Source organism: Triticum dicoccoides, chromosome 2B (genome assembly GCF_002162155.2).
Source record: "Triticum dicoccoides isolate Atlit2015 ecotype Zavitan chromosome 2B, WEW_v2.0, whole genome shotgun sequence".
NCBI lineage: Eukaryota > Viridiplantae > Streptophyta > Magnoliopsida > Poales > Poaceae > Triticum > Triticum dicoccoides.
In genome coordinates this window covers 546469670-546487208 of record NC_041383.1, presented here as the reverse complement: position 1 = coordinate 546487208, position 17539 = coordinate 546469670, and the positions used below count along the sequence as shown (strand labels likewise).

At 49.3% G+C, this 17539-nt stretch overlaps 1 protein-coding gene across 1 annotated transcript; it reads right to left on the bottom strand.

Annotated features, from left to right (window-relative positions):
- Positions 1-16131: 16131 nt before the first annotated feature.
- LOC119364771 (fasciclin-like arabinogalactan protein 1) lies at positions 16132-17263 on the bottom strand. The gene has a single exon (XM_037630297.1). It carries the CDS (start codon positions 17155-17157, stop codon positions 16360-16362), a length of 798 nt encoding a protein of 265 aa, XP_037486194.1. The 5' UTR covers positions 17158-17263; the 3' UTR covers positions 16132-16359.
- Positions 17264-17539: the final 276 nt, after the last annotated feature.

Below are 17539 nucleotides of genomic sequence, written 5' to 3'. Positions count from 1 at the left end.
GCCCACAACTTCCCCATAAGAAGGAATAACCGCGGGCGCTGCTCAATTTTCCCCTTCCCTGCGCCTTCCTCAATCTTGAAAACCGCCGCCCCCCTTTCTTCCTCCTCGAGCCCCCTGCTTTCGCTTATCGTCGACGCGCTCCCGCCATCCCCCACCTTCTGCGACCGCAATGGCGCCCAAATCCACCAAAGGAAAGGGGGTAGCCAGAGATGCTGCGGAGCCGTCGGAGAGTGAGCTGGTGGCGCGGCGGGTGCAGTCCGCCCTCTTTCCCTCGACGGTCGACGTGCCAATGCTCCGGGAGTACTACAAGCTTCTGTGGGGCGTGAAGACGGGGGGAGAAACGACGGGGCATCCGGCCACGCGCGTCGTCCCTGCCAGCGCCAGGCCCGCCCCAAATCGGTAACCTTTCTTTGTCGACTACTTCTCTTGCGGGCTTTGTCCCCCTTTCTCTGATTTCTTCGAGGACATCATGCACACCTTCGGCTTCCGCCTTATGGATTTCACCCCAAATGTCGTGGCGTGCATGGCCCTTTTCGCACACCTCTGCGAGGGCTTCGTCGGGGTCCATCCCAATACGGCGCTCTTCCGACACTACTTCTCCCCTCGGATCCAAAAGGGAGGCGCCATCACCGGCAGCGTCGCTTGGATCCCGAGGGCCAAGGGAGCGTACCCGGATGGCGCCATGAAGGAGAGGTGGGAAGAGTGGCGGGCCGGTGGTGCTTCATTAAAGAGGAGAACCCGTCGGCGTTCTGTGAAGTCCGCCGGGTGGCGCTGGTCCATGGAATGGACTGGGGCGACGTCGATGTTGATGACGAGAAGCTCACGGTCGCCACCACCAGAATCCTCCGGCTTACCCGGGCCGGGCTCACCCTTGAGATGATCGGCGCGGACTTCATTTGCTGCCGGATCACTTCTCTGCACGACAAGGGGAGGCCGGCCTGGCTTTTTCTCAATGCTGCTGATATCATGAGGCTCCGCCCCGGCCTCGACCATAATCTGACGGTGTTGAGGCACGCCCATCTCTGCCAGCGGATTTTCCAGCTTGAGGTGAATGAAGAAGGAGAGGTCGAGCGGTCCGGCAAGGTGGCAAGGGCTGCCGCAAAGGCTGGCAAGGTGGACAAGGAGCCTGTCTTCAAGCTACCGGAGGGAGTGGTCCCGCTCAGCAACAACTCTCGCTGTTCGGAGATCATCGCCATGATGCCCCACTTCAACGCGCATGGCCTCGACCCGAGCTGGGTTAAGCCTGACGAGCTCAGGGTGCAGGAGTTCTTCGACACCTTGCACAAGGTGTATGTTGCCGCCGAGGCGCGGCTTGTCCAGGATACTTCTCAGGAGGAGTTGGACTACATCGCCGCCAGGTTGCGGGAGGCAAGGCTCGCCGAGGAGTCGGCAAATCTTGCCGCGGAGGCCGGCAGTGCTGGCGGGACGGTGGACAGCGCCGTGGCGGAAGCGGAGGAGGAGGACCTTGCCTGGTGGGCGGCGGCCGCTAGGGAAGCCAGCGGCGCCAGCGCCGGGGCCCCCTTTGTTGTGGACGTTGTCGAGGGTCCTCGGAGGAGGACGAAGGGGAGGAGATCGCGGCCCCCGATCCTCCGGCCGCCGGGAGGGGGCGAATTCTGTGGCGGGCTATCTTCGGCGAGCTGGTCCGCCCTGGCCGGGCCGCGTAGCTGTGGCTGGCTCAGGGGACGTCGGCGCGCCAGACGAGGGCCGCGGTGACGAAGAAGGCGACGGAGGCTGGAGCAGCGGGGAGGAGGGCATCTGCTTCCTCGTCGTCCAGGCATGCCCGAACGCCATCGCCCTCCCCACCGCCGGCAGATGTTGGCGCAGGGATTGCCTTCGACTTCGGGCCCCTCAGCCCGGAGAGATACTCTGGGCCGCCCAGCCCGGAGAGAAAAAGGAAAGCAACAGAGGAGGAGGAGGAGGAAGGAAATGACGAGTAAGCTTCTGCTTTCCTCCCTCATTCCTTGCACTTTCCCCGACGGTGTTGCTCACTTGCTTTCATCTTGCAGGGATGTGGAGACGCTGGCCCAGAGGATGAAGAGGGCCAGGACTTCGGCGAGTGGCCAGCCCCCGGCAGGCACCTCCAGCACACCACTGGTGGTGTTGAGCAGCCCGGACAGTAGCCCCCGGCCCCAACCCCCAGCGTGAGTCCATCACCCGCCCTCCATCAGCGTGCGTTATGCGTGATGCTTCAGTGCTAACCATGCCATGGATGCATGAGGGGAGCGGGACCAAGGGGAGCCACAAAGGGCTTCTCCTATCGTGCCACCTCCGTCAACCACACCGCCCCTAGGGGGATCCCGGCAAGGACACCAAGCCCTGAGGCCATGCACACGGAGGAGGGGGAGGAGAACGCAGGCGCTGGTGCTTTGCTTCGGTGCCGGACCTTGGCGGAGAAAGGGCTTCCGCCTCTCGGCCTGGCATGGGTAGGCTACTCGCCCTTTTCTTCTGTTTGCATTCTTCTTTTCCTCTTTCCCCCACCGGCTTTCGATCTTGGCTCCACCCCGTCTCTTTCTTGGTGTCCAGGCCCCTCCTCAGAGGACGTCGACACCACCATCAAGGATGTTGCCGTGGAGGCCGCGGCGGAGGCGGGGAAGATTGCTGCCGAGGAGAGCGCCAGGGGTGCCGCCGAGGATGCCGCCAGGGAACCCGCCGAAGAGCCCGGCAAGGGGCCTACCGATGGAGCCGGGAAGGCCACTGCTGAGGAGGGGCGTTTGGCGACCTACCCTCCTCCTTCGCTGCTTCGGGCTCTGGCAGGTACCTGAGGGTCAGCGGCGACCTCTTCGTCCATCTTCTTGGCGCGTCGAGGACCAGGGCTCCCTTCGAGGATGAGGCGTTTGACGAGGAGGTGCTTGCCACCGCCGGGCTCGAGGTTGTTGACGAGCCAGGCGTCGGTGGCGCCGTCTCCCAGGAGGAGCAGTTGCTCCAAGCCATGGGCACCAACTTCCGGAAGCTCCAGGCGCTCCACCGCGCTCGCCTGGACAAGGCCGAGTCGAGGACGGCGGTGGTGGAGAAGATGGAGGAGGACTTCGGGGGGCGTGTTGCCGAGGCGTAGGACTGGTTCCGCCAGGCTCGGGACGAGCTGAAGGCCGCCCAGGGTGAGCTGGCCAACTGTGAGGTGGAGCTTGCCCTGAAGCTGGCTGACATCGAGAAGGCCCAGGAGACGGCGAAGAGGCTGGCCAATGAAGCCGCAGCCGTCCGGTCCGAGCATGAGGCCGCCCTGAAGACCCAGGAGGAGGACCTTGCCGAGCGCGAGGAGAAGCTTGCCGCCATGCTCCGCGGCAAGGACGAGGAGGTGGACAAGCTTGTCCTGTAGCGGACCCAAGAGCTGGAGCGGAGGCATCAGGAGGCACTCAACACCCTGGCTCAGGCCCACGCCGGCAAGGTGAAGGAGCTGGAGGAGCAAGCTCTGAAGCTGGCCCAGGAGAAGCATACGCTCAACGGTGCCCTGACAGTGGCGCAGGGTGAGATCATCGGCAAGTCTGGAGAGCTCTCTGAAGCCAACACCTCCATCAAAGATCTCAAGCTGAAGCTGGGAGAGCTCGAGGAGACGCTGTCGGGGGCCTTGACCCGGGAGGGACTCCTGACAAGGGAGCTGGAGACGGAGAAGGAGCTGCTGAGGAACGAGACCGCCAACCTCAAGGATCACAAGGCGGGCGAGAAACACTGGCTCGGGCGCCTTGCCACCGTCGCAAACTCGGCCGCCGACCAGCTGGCCATCATGGGGATGCCGGGCATGGAGTACGCCCCGGAGGTGAACCTGAGCCCCAACGCCAGCCTGACCATATACTTTGAGAGGGTCGTTGGCGCCCTGAAGCGGCTCCACTCCAACCGGGCGGCCTCCCTTGCCGAAGAGTCCCAGATTCTTTGCCGGGGGGCCATCACCAGGGTGCTCATCAAGATAGCGCATTGACATCCTGACCTCGACTTCGAAGCGGTGCTGAAGAGCTTGCCGGAGGAGGCTGACATTGCAGTGCTCAATGAGCGTATCCAGCCCATCCTCAGCTGCATCGACAAAATCAAGAGGTTGGAGGGCCAGCGCCGAGACTGAGCACCCCATTTCTTATCGCTGCTGCAGGTTCATGACTAAGACAATGCTATCTTTAGTTAGAACCGTGGCGGCAATTTATGTAATATAACTCTGCAGTACTCCTGAAATTATGCATGTTATTTTCCTCTTTGATTTTCCTTTGTATGCATGCCCCACGTCGACTGGGTAGGCTTGCCCCCACGTAAACCCAGGGCGGCGTCTTGAGGATGGATCCTCAGTAGCCTGCCAGGCGTGCTTGCTGCCGGGCGAAGCACCTTACCGCCCCCAGCGCGGCCGCTCGATCTGTTGAGCTTGACTCGAGTCAGAACCGAGAGCGTAACTGGTGGCGAAAGGCTACCCAGCCGCTCTCGACGCGGCCGCTCGAACTGTTGAGCGGAGTCGAAACATAACAAGGGTGTTTCCAATCGCAGGAGGGCCCCTCCGTGTACAAGCTTTCCATACATAGACAGAACCGTCGAGGATAATAACCTTATATTTAAGGATAAAAGCTTAAAGTTCAGCATGACTTAGCTCTCTCGTCGTCGCCTCGGCGTCCTTCGCGCCAACAGGTAGCGCCTTCCTCTTGGCTGCTCTCTCCGCATGAGCCGTGGAGATGATGAACTGCTAGGCCTACCACTAGACTAGATTCTCACAATTGCGCCCCCTACCTGGCGCGCCGAAGATGTTGGTGGGAAACGACACCTATGGGATCACTGGAATCCCTTCTACGGTTGCGGGGCGTGGGATCATGAGAAGAGTGGGACTAGCAAACGACACAGAGGGATTTACCCAGGTTCGGGCCGCAAAGATGCGTAAAACCCTATGATCCTGCTTTGGTGGTTATATTAGTGTTCTTGAGCTCTCGAACTAGCTCTGGGTGTTGTGGGGTTCAAAAGAGCCGAATCCCCTCTCGGTGTGCCATGGGCCTCAATTTATAAGCGAAAGGGGCTGCCACAGTGGCACACAGGAGGTGAAAAGTGCTACAGCGTTGCGAGGTTATCGCTAGTATTACAGGACAAGACGCATTCAATGCGAGGCTTAGGTGTCCCTTCGCTTTATTGAGGACGGGGGTGAGGCCCGTCCCGTCCGTCGCCGCTCCCCCTCACTTCGACACGCGCCCTGGCCAGCGATGCATGCGGTGCCATGTAGGCAGGCAGGCAGCTAAGGTGGCGCGGTGGTGGAGCCTTCACGAAGGATTGCATGATGCCACGCAGGTGCCTGCCCAGCTGGCTGGGCTGGCAGCTACGTGCGAACGGTGGTGAGTACTTGGCTGGTGTAGGCCTGGCAGTGGCCTTGCCGGTGCGCTTGGCGAGGGTCTTGTCGGGTGACCCGGCAAGGGTCTCGCCATGGCGCGCTGGCTTCCCCGGCAAGGATCTTTCCGGGGGTCCTGTGGGTTTCTTCGGTGAGGATGGTTGCCTTCCTATCCTCTTTTGATCTTGAGCATTATATGTCTTCACAAAGATCTGCATGCCACCACGGAGGTGCCTCCTGAGCCTTGTTCCAATGCATCTGTTTAGCATTGGTGTGTTCAAGGGTGGCTCACTCGGTTGGCGTGGGCGAGCTGCCCCAGCAAGGGCCTTGCCGGGGCTGCTGAGGCTGCCCCGGCAAGGGTCCTTGCCGGGGGAACTTGCTACACCTATCCGATCTTTGTGGCCTTGATCCTTGTTGTTGCTTTGTTTGTCCTTGTGGCTTTGGCTTCTCTCTGGCTTCCCTTTCCTGCCGTGTCTGTGTGTGACCGTGGCGGGAGGCTCTGACTGTCCGTCCACAAGTAAAGGGGTCAAAAGCAGAGCCCCTACTTTTGTACACCGACAAGAACCGGACCAAAGCATTAACACATGGTGAATACATGAACTCCTCAAACTACGGTCATCACTGAGAAGTATCCCAATTATTGTCACTTCGGGGTTGTCGGATCATAACACATAATAGGTGACTATAGACTTGCAAGATAGGATCAAGAACACACATATATTCATGAAAACATAATAGGTTCAGATCTGAAATCATGGCACTCGGGCCCTAGTGACAAGTATTAAGCATAACAAAGTCATAGCAACATCAATCTCAGAACATAGTGGATACTAGGGATCAAACCCTAACAAAACTAACTTGATTACATGGTAAATCTCATCCAGCCCATCACCGTCCAGCAAGCCTATGATGGAATTACTCACGCATGGCGGTGAGCATCATGAAATTGGTGATTGAGGATGGTTGATGATGACGATGGCGACGAATCCCCCTCTCCAGAGCCCCGAACAGACTCCAGATCAGCCCTCTCGAGAGAGATTAGGGCTTGGCGGCGACTCCGTATCATAAAACGCGATAAAACTTTCTCTCTGATTTTTTTCTCCGCGAGACGGAATATATGGAGTTGGAGTTGAGGTCGGCGGAGCCTCAGGGGGGCCACGAGATAGGGGGGCACGCCCAGGGGGGGAGGGCACGCCCCCCACCCTCGTGGACAGGGTGTGGGCCCCCTGGTCTTGATTCTTTCTCCAGTATTTTTTATATTTTCCAAAAAGTGCCTCCGAGGATTTTCAGGATATTCTGAGAACTTTTGTTTTCTACACATGAAACAACATCATGGTAATTCTGCTGAAAACAACGTCAGTCCGGGTTAGTTCCATTCAAATCATGCAAGTTAGAGTCCAAAACAAGGGCAAAAGTGTTTGGAAAAGTAGATACATTGGAGACGTATCACCCGACAACACCCATGGTCCACCTGTCATGGACCCCCGAGGCGAGTCGCTCATGTGCACGCCGTCCGCACTTGGAGGCGGCATTGCCACCACGAAACAGATGTCGTGGAGGACACTCTCGCCCGTGGAGACTTTCAGGAGGCGGGGAGACGACATTGCCACCACGAAACAGATGTTGTGGAGCGCACTCTCGCCCGCTGAGACTTCCAAGAAGCGGGAGGCGGGCATTGCCACCATGAAACAGATGTTGTGGAGGGCACTCTCGCTGTGGAGACTTCCAGAAGGCGGGTACTCTAGCATCCTTTACAAGAAAAATTCTCAAACATACTCAAAACTCTTCTAGTCACGCTTTGGCGCATATTGGTAGACAAGGGCGAATTGTTTTATGGCTTGGGTATGATCAAAGTGTGTTTTGGATATTGTCATGCATGATTGTAACCTTTGATTGAGTATTGCAAGAATTATTTTGTAAAGGGAAAATCAGCTCGTGCACTTTTCCCACGCCCTGGTCCGCGGAAAATAGCGTCATTCCGGGTTAGTTCCATTCAAATCATGCAAGTTAGAGTCCAAAACAAGGGCAAAAGTGTTTGGAAAGGTAGATACGTTGGAGATGTATCAACTCCCCCAAGCTTAAACCTTTGCTTGTCCTCAAGCAATTCAGTTGAAAAACTAAAAGTGATAAAGAAAAACTTTTAGAAACTCTATTTGCTCTTGTTGTTGAAAATATGCAAAGCCATCATTCAGGTTTCAACAATATTATAAACTAACCATACTCACAATAACACTTAGGTCTCACAATTACTCATATCAATGGCATAATCAGCTAGCGAGCGATAATAATAAAACTCGGATGAGAACACTTTCTCAAAACAATCATAACATGATATAACAAAATGGTATCTCGCTAGCCCTTTCTGAGACCGCAAAACATAAATGCAGAGCACCTTTAAAGATCAAGGACTGACTAAACATTGTAATTCATGGTAAAAGAGATCCAGTCAAGTCATACCCAATATAAACCAATAATGATGAACGCAAATGATAGTGTGCTCTCCAGCGGGTGCTTTTTAATAAGAAGGGTGATGAATCAACATAAAAATAAATAGATAGGCCCTTCGCAGAGGGAAGCAGGGATTTGTAGAGGTGCCGGTGCTCGATTTTAAAATAGAGATTGACTAACATTTTGAGCGGCATACTTTCGCTGTCAATGCAACAACTATGAGATGGCTGTATCAATCCATGGCTTGCTCAAAACAACGAGTGCCTCCAACTAACAACAATCCTGGAGGAGTTTTGTTTAATTATATTGATTTGCTTTGATCTTTTTGGATCATGGGACTGGGCATCCTGGTTACCGGCCCTTTCTCGTGAATGAGGAGCGGAGTCCACTCCTCTTGAGAATAACCCACCTAGCATGGAAGATATAGGCAGCCCTAGTGGAAACATGAGCGGCTCGAGCATACAAAACAGAATTTCATTTGAAGGTTTAGAGTTTGGCACATCCAAATTTACTTGGACCGGCAGGTAAATACCGCATATAGGAAGGTATGGTGGACTCATATGGAACAACTTTGGGGTTTAAGGAGTTTGGATGCACAAGCAGTATTCCCGCTTAGTACAGGTGAAGGCTAGCAAAATACTGAAAAGCGACCAACTGAGAGAGCGACAACAGTCATAAACATGCATTAAAACTAATTTACACCAAATACAAACATGAGTAGGATATAATCCACCATGAACATAAATATCGTGAAGGCTATGTTGATTTTGTTTCAACTACATGCGTGAACATGTGCCAAGTCAAGTCACTCAATTTATTCAAAGGAGGATCCATCCCATCATACCACATCATAATCATTCTAATAGCATGTTGGCACGCAAGGTAAACCATTATAAGTCAAAGCTAATCAAGCATGGCACAAGCAACTATAATCTCTAAATGTTATTGCAAATATGTTTACTTCATAATAAGCTGAATCAGGAACGATGAACTCATCATATTTACAAAAACAAGAGAGGCCGAGTTCATACCAGCTTCTCTCATCTCAATCAGTCCATCATATATCATCATTATTGCCTTTCACCCGCACAACCGAACGATGTGTATAATAATAAGAGTGTACGTGCATTGGACTAAGCTGGAATCTGCAAGCATTCAACTCAAGAGAGAAGACAAAGTAATATGGGCTCTAAGTTAAATAAACAATCATGCATAAGAGAGCCACTAAAAATTTTCAATATGGTCTTCTCGACCCCAAAAGAAAAGGAAAGAAAATAAAACTATTTACACGGGAAAGCTCCCAACAAGTAAAAGAAGAACGAGAAATCTTTTTGGGTTTTCATTTTAATTCTACTACAAGCATGGAAATTAAACTAACTAATTTTTTGGTTTTTCTTAAGGTTTATCAAACACACAAGAAGAGAACTAGAAAAAGGAAAATTAAACTAGCATGGATGATACAATGAAAGAGTATGAGCACCGATGACTAGAATAGTGTGTGAACATGAATGTAAAGTCGGTGAGAAATACGTACTCCCCAAGCTTAGGCTTTTGTCCTAAGTTGGCCTAATGCCAAGGACCGCTGCTACTCTCCCCGGTGTACTGGGAAGTGTAATCAGGATACCACTGGCTGGCCATCTCCGGATCCAACTGGAAAGATGATGCGCGATAAGGGTCCAGTGCAGGTTCCATCTCAGGTTCAGGTTCGAGAGTGGATGCTTGGCCTCGATGAGCGTATACCACCTCCGGTGTAACAAGAAAATTATCTGCAGTCAAATCAAACAACAAAGGTGCTGGCAGAATAATAGTCTCACTGTGTTTATTATTAAATCTCAAGTTATACAGGAGCGTCTTATCTTCATTCTGAATGATAAAGTTGTGTGCTACCATGCTCATGTAATCTAAAATGTAAGAAGGCAAGATTGTCTCCCCTTTTTCGTAATGCCTAATAGGTATCCTAAAATGTCTAGCAAGACATGAAGCATGTATATATCCAAATATGGGCCCTTTTGACGGCACCCATACTAAAACTATTGTCTCCAAACAAGGCATGCTGAAGAATGATAATATCAGGAACATTAAAGTTTCCACTATTTCCACGACCAATCAAGCATGTACTAGCAAATATAGCAAAGTAACGTAAAACAGGAAAGTGTATGCTAGAGATTTTTGCCTTGGAACCTTTCTTTGGCTCCTCTATAGCTATAGTGTTAACAAAGCCATCCACATCTTCCCGGTGGGGTTCCTCTAACTCTCCCTCAAAAGGTATCCTACATACCGCGCAAAAGTCACGTAAAGTCATTTCTCTGAATTCATCATATAAATGAAATGATACTGAAGGTGGTGACTTCTTAGGATAATAATAAAAGTTTTGCACAAAAGTATTGGTAAGTAAGAGCTACTGATCGATCCGGTCGAGGAGGAAATCGTTGAGGCCCGCACTCTAGATCAAAGAATAAAAATCTTCATGAATTCCAGCTTCTTTCAAGAAATTATCACATGGCCACTCACACGACCGTACTTCCGCTAAGCGAGGAAGATTATACTTGGCTTTTTCCTTCTCTGTAGCTAGTTTTTCCTGAGAGCCTTGGCTAGAAGAGCCCTTTAAAAGTCTCCCTAACATTTTCTGAAAATTTCTGAAATTTTAGTAACTTCAAAATAAAAGTGAGTAAAACTTAACAAGAATGGTAGCAACTACTCCTACAAGTGCCTAGAGCTATATCCTGCATTAGAAATGCTTGGGACCTCATAAATTTAACATGCAAGCTCAAGAACATGGTCACCTATGCAGCAAAAATTTGCAATGAATAAAGCACTAGAACAAAAACTAATTTGACCAATGGAGGAGTCACATACCAAGCAACAATCTCCCAAAGCAGTTTTGTGAATGGAGCTTTGAGCAAGGAGATCAAAAATCGCAGCAAAACGAGCTAGAACTCGTGCTTTAGCTGGATGGGGATTTTTTTTAGGTAGAAGATGGATTGTGTGGGTGCTGGCATAAGTGAGGGGGCTACTAGGGGGCCACAAGACAGGGGGTGCGCCCAGGTGGGGTGGGCGCGCCCTCCACTCTCGTGGCCTGGTGCTTGCCCCTCCTGCAGTGATTTCAGTGCCTAAAATCCTCAAATATTCCATAAAAAATCATACTAAATTTGCAGGGCATTTGGAGCACTTTTATTTTCGGGATATTTTTCATTGCACGGACAATTCAAAAAACAAACAGATAATACTATTTTTTCTTTATTTATTTTAACTAACATAAAGTAAAAAGAAAGTACAGAAGGTTGTGCCTTGTAGTTTCATCCATCTCATGATCATCAAAATGAATCCACTAACAAGGCTGATCAAGTCTTGTTAACAAACTCATTCCGAATAACATGGAACCGGAGAAATTTCGAAGTGACACTAGGTTACCTCAACAGGGATATGAAAATCCCCAACAATAAGAATATCATACTTTTTCTTGACAGTAGGGAGAGGAAACTCAAAACCTCCAATAATAATTGATGGAATTTTCTCAATAGTATTTATGCTATGAACTTGAGATTGTTTCCTCGGAAAATGTACCATGCTCATTTCCATTAACATGAAAGGTGACATTGCCTTTGTTGCAATCAATAACAGCTCCTGCAATATTTAAAAAGGGTCTACCAAGGATAATAGACATACTATCGTCCTCAGGAATATCAAGAATAACAAAGTCTGTTAAAATAGTAACATTTGCAACAACAACAGGCACGTCCTCACAAATGCCGACAGGTATAGCAGTTGATTTATCAGCCATTTGCAAGAATATCTCAGTGGGTGTCAACTTACTTAATTCAAGTCTATGATACAAGGAAAGAGGCATAACACTAACACCAGCTCCTAAATCACATAAAGCAGTTTTAACATAATTTCTTTTTATGGAGCAAGCTATAGTGGGTACTCTGGGATCACCAAGTTTCTTAGGTATTCCACCCTTAAAGGTATAGTTGGCAAGCATGGTGGAAATCTCAGCTTCAGGTATTTTCCTCTTATTAGTGATGATATCTTTCATATATTTAGCATAAGGGTTTAATTTAAGCATATCAGTTAAGCGCATGTGTAAGAAAATAGGTCTAATCATTTCAGCAAAACGCTCAAAGTCCTCATCATCCTTTGTCTTGGATGGTTTAGGAGGAAAGGGCATGGGTTTTTGAACCCATGGTTCTCTTTCTTTACCATGCTTCCTAGCAACAAAATCTCTCTTATCATAACGTTGGTTTCCTGATTGTGGGTTATCAAGACCAATCGCGGGTTCAATTTCTATATCATTATTATTACTAGGTTGAGCATCTACATGAACATCATTATTAGCATTATCATCAGGTTCATGTTCATCTCCGGATTGTGTTTCAACATCAGAGATAGAAGTATTATTAGGATTCTCACTTGTTTCTACATTAGGTTCACTAGAAGCATGCAAAGTCCCATCCTTCTTCTTTTTCTTCTTCTTAGAAGAACTAGGAGCATCTAGATTATTATTCTGAGAATCTTGTTCAATTCTCTTAGGGTGGCCTTCAGGATACAAAGGTTCCTGAGTCATTCTACCAGTTCTAGTAGCCACTCTAACATCGAAGTCATTCTTATTATTTAATTCATCAAGCAAATCATTTTGAGCTTTGAGTACTTGCTCAGCTTGAGTAGCAACCATAGACGCATATTTGCTAATGAGTTTAAGTTCACCTTTAACTCTAGCCATATTATCACTCACGCGTCCTATCTCAAAAGCATTATTCTTTAACTCTCTACCAACATAATCATTAAAATTTGCTTGTCTATTCATAAAGTCATCAAATTCATCTAAGCATGGACTATGAAAATTAGTAGATGGGATTTCATATTTATCATATATATAGAGAGAATTTACCTTTACTACCTGTGTCGGGTTATCAAGACAATGTGGTTCTTCAACAGGCGGTATATCAAGACCATGTATTTCTTCAATAGGTGGTAAATTCTTAACATCTTCAGCTTTAATACCTTTTTCTTTCATTGACTTCTTTGCCTCTTGCATATCTTTGGGACTGAGAAATAGAACACATCTCTTCTTCGGAGTGGGTTTAGGAATAGGCTCGGGAGTTGGCTCAATTGGTTCAGGAATTTCCTCAGGAATTGGCTCAGGGAGAGTCCAATTATTCTCATTAGTCAACATATTATTCAATAATAACTCAGCTTCGTCGACTGTTCTTTCCCTGAAAACACAACGAGCACAACTATCCAAGTGGTCCTTTGAAGCATCGGTTAGTCCATTATAAAAGATATCAAGTATTTCATTTTTCTTAAGATGATGATCAGGCAAAGCATTAAGTAATCGGAGAAGCCTCCCCCAAGCTTGTGGGATACTCTCTTCTTCGATTTGCACAAAATTATATATTTCCCGCAAGGCAGCTTGTTTCTTATGAGCAGGAAAATATTTAGCAGAGAAGTAATAAATCATATCCTGGGGACTACGCACACAACCAGGATCAAGAGAATTAAACCAAGTCTTAACATCACCCTTTAATGAGAATGGAAATATCTTAAGGATATAAAAGTAGCGAGATTTATCATCGTGAGTAAACAGGGTAGCTATGTCATTCAACTTGGTAAGATGTGCCACAACAGTTTCAGATTCAAGGCCATAAAAAGGATCGGATTCAACTAAAGTAATAATCTCAGGATCAACAGAGAATTCATAATCCTTATCAGTAACAAAGATAGGTGAAGTGGCAAAAGCAGGGTCATGTTTCATTCTAGCATTCAGAGTCTTTTGTTTCAGCTTAGCTAACAATTTCTTAAGATCTGATCTATCATTGCAAGCAAAAAAATCTATAGCAGTTTCTTCATCCATAACATAACCCTCAGGAACAACAGGCAATTCATAATCATTCGGAGATCTTTCATCATCACTATTATCAATAATAGCATCTTCAATAATTTCGTTCTCTCTAGCCCTAGCAAGTTGTTAATCAAGAAATTCACCTAATGGCATAGTAGTATCACAAACAGAAGTAGTTTCATCATAAGTATCATGCAAAGCAGAAGTAGCATCATCGATAACATGCGACATATCAGAATTCATAGCAGTAGCAGGTTTAGGTGTCGCAAAATTATTCATAACATAAGGAGAATCTAGTGCAGAGCTAGATGGCAGTTCCTTACCTCCCCTCTTAGTTGAGGGATAGATCTTGGTTTTAGCGTCTTTCAAGTTCTTCATAGTGATCAACAGATATAAATCCCAAGTGACTCAGAGAATAGAGCTATGCTCCCCGACAACGGCGCCAGAAATTAGTCTTGATGACCCACAAGTGTAGGGGATCGCAACAGCTTTTGGAGGGTAGAGTATTCAACCCAAATTTATTGATTCGACACAAGAGGAGCCAAATAATATTCTTGAGTATTAGCAGTTGAGTTGTCAATTCAACCACACCTGGATAACTTAGTATCTGCAACAAGGTAGTTAGTAGCAAAGTAGTATGATAGTAATGGTAACAATGGTACTGGTAAAGATAGCAAAAGTAATATTTTTGGGTTTTTGTAGTGATGGTAACAGTAGCAATGGAAAAGTAAATAAGCAAAGCACAATATGTGAAAAGCTCGTAGGCAATGGATCAGTGATGGATAATTATGTCGGATGCGATTCCTCATGTAATAGCTATAACATAGGGTGACACAGAACTAGCTCCAATTCATCAATGTAATGTAGGCATGTATTCCAAATATAGTCATACGTGCTTATGGAAAAGAACTTGCATGACATCTTTTGTCCTACCCTCCCGTGACAGCGGGGTCCTAGTGGAAACTAAGGGATATTAAGGCCTCCTTTTAATAGAGGACCGGACCAAAGCATTAACACATGGTGAATACATGAACTCCTCAAACTACGATCATCACTGAGAAGTATCCCGATTATTGTCACTTCGGGGTTGTCGGATCATAACACATAATAGGTGACTATAGACTTGCAAGATAGGATCAAGAACACACATATATTCATGAAAACATAATAGGTTCATATCTGAAATCATGGCACTCGGGCCCTAGTGACAAGCATTAAGCATAGCAAAGTCATAGCAACATCAATCTCAGAACATAGTGGATACTAGGGATCAAACCCTAACAAAACTAACTTGATTACATGGTAAATCTCATCCAACCCATCACCGTCCAGCAAGCCTACAATGGAATTACTCACGCACGGCAGTGAGCATCATGAAATTGATGATGGAGGATGGTTGATGATGACTATGGCGACGAATCCTCCTCTCCGGAGCCCCGAACGGACTCCAGACCAGCCCTCCCGAGAGAGATTAGGGCTTGGCGGCGGCTCCGTATCGTAAAACGCGGTGAAACTTTCTCTCTGATTTTTTTCTTCGCGAGACAGAATATATGGAGTTGGAGTTGAGGTCGGCGGAGCCTCAGGGGACCCACGAGACAGGGGGGCGCCCCCACCCTCGTGGACAGGGTGTGGGCCCCCTGGTCTTGATTCTTTCTCCAGTATTTTTTATATTTTTCAAAAAGTGCCTCCGAGGATTTTCAGGATATTCCGAGAACTTTTGTTTTCTACACATGAAACAACATCATGGTAATTCTGCTGAAAACAGCGTCAGTCCGGGTTAGTTCCATTCAAATCATGCAAGTTAGAGTCCAAAATAAGGGCAAAAGTGTTTGGAAAAGTAGATACGTTGCAGACATATCACCCGACCACACCCATGGTCCACCTGTCATGGACCCCCGAGGCGAGTCGCTCATGTGCACGCCGTCCGCACTCGGAGGCGGCATTGCCACCACGAAACAGATGTCATGGGGGGCACTCTCGCCCGCAGAGACTTCTAGGAGGCGGGGAGACGACATTGCCACCACGAAACAGATGTTGTGGAGTGCACTCTCGCCCGCTGAGATTTCCAGAAGGCGGGGAGGCAGACATTGCCACCATGAAACAGATGTTGTGGAGGACACTCTCGCCCGCGGAGACTTCCAGAAGGCGGGTATTCTAGCATCCTTTATAAGGCGGGTATTCTAGCATCCTTTATAAGAGAAATTCTCAAACGTACTCAAAACTCTTCTTGTCACGCTTTGGCGCATATTGGTAGACAAGGGCGAATTGTTTTATGGCTTGGGTATGGTCAAAGTGTGTTTGGATATTGTCGTGCGTGATTGTAACCTTTGATTGAGTAATGCAAGAATTATGTCGTAAAAGAAAATCAGTTCGTGCACTTTTCCCACGCCCTGGTCCGCGGGAACACCTGCCGGAAGAAAACACTGCAGGCTACGGCTGCTGCACGCTGCACCGAAGCTGGCCGGCTTCAGAGAACAACATGATCTATCCAAACACTCAAAAAATGCTAAAAAAGCAAGGATTCTCAGAAGAACGGTCCAAAAGTTACTGAGACCCCGTTGAAACATGCAGAACCATCGGTTTCCAATATTTAGGTCTAACTGAGATTCAAACTGCTTTATCACATAATATTTTTATACTAAACAACATTAATGTGGCAAGAAAGAGTAAAGACAGAAATTTCACTGCACGAGCACACGCACTGACCGACAGACACAAAGGACACACGCAACGCAATCCACCGACACACCACCACCTCCCGTACAGGTACAGATCCACCGCGAAGGACAAGCGGCTATGCCAGAGCGGCGGCCACGGCCACGGCGACAGGCAGGACTGCGGCCCATGGCAGGCACGGGGCGCCGGATGTCGCGCTCTTCTTATAGTTCTTCCTCTGGTCGGCAGGCGCCGCGTCCTCGGCGGCCGGTCCGGGCGCGTCCGCTACAGGCCGGTGGCGCGCCTGCTTCTTGGGGGCCTTGGGCGCGTCCGCGACAGGGGCGGGAGCCGGCGCCGGCGCCGGGGAGTCCGCCGGCTCGAAGAGCTCCACCGGCTCGAGCACCGTGTCCACGGCGTAGATGGCGATGGGGTCCTTGTCGTACACGGTGGACTTGACGCGCGCGGCGTGGTCGGAGGCGTCCGTCTTGATGGTCACCTGCTCGCCCTCGTTCTGCACCGTGAAGTTGAAGTTGTTGGCCGAGCCGTCGGTGGCGAGCGTGTTCATGACGCCGTTGTTGGACTTGAGGCTCCGCGGCGCGTAGTACACGGGCACGGCGTGGAACAGCAGCAGCGACGCCTTGCCGTCGGCGCTGAGGTTCTTGTACCTGGGCATGAAGGACCTCACGGCGTCGTCGCTGGGGCAGAAGGCCGTCACGCCGCCGTCCCCGGCCGACTGGAACGTGGAGTGCGCGTCCGGCGAGGCCGCCACCAGGGCCGCGAACGCCTTGCACCCGCCCTTCGCCATCGCCGCCGTGATGTTCGGCGGGGCCGGCGGGGCAGTGGGCGCCTTAGCTGCCGTTGCTTTGCCCCCGGCCGCGGAGACGGCGAGGGGGAGGAAGACGGCGAGGACGGCGGCGGCGAGGTGTAGGCGGCGCATTATGGCGAGTGTCGGCGTGGGAGTGAGGGCAGTGGAGTGGCCGAGTGGGAGAGCTGTGCAGTGATGAACTATGACCACTGACGAGTGTCGAATGTGATAGGGTGTGTGGTGAGCTGGCTTTGTGAGGGCCTGCCCTTGGGGTTTACCGCCAATATCAGAGATTGCCATTCAGGTTAAAACTTTGTCTTCTTTCCCTTTGTGTTGGTTACCATTTTTTTCCTTTTTGACAAAATGTGGTGGTTGCTTGTTCTTTTGTTTCTTGTACCTGGGTCGCCTTAATTCGACTTGAACAACAATATGGTTAGAAGGTTGCCGTATGCAACCTAACATGAAAGTTTAATTTTGTGAATCTATATAGGAAGATACGCAGTTGATTTTTTAG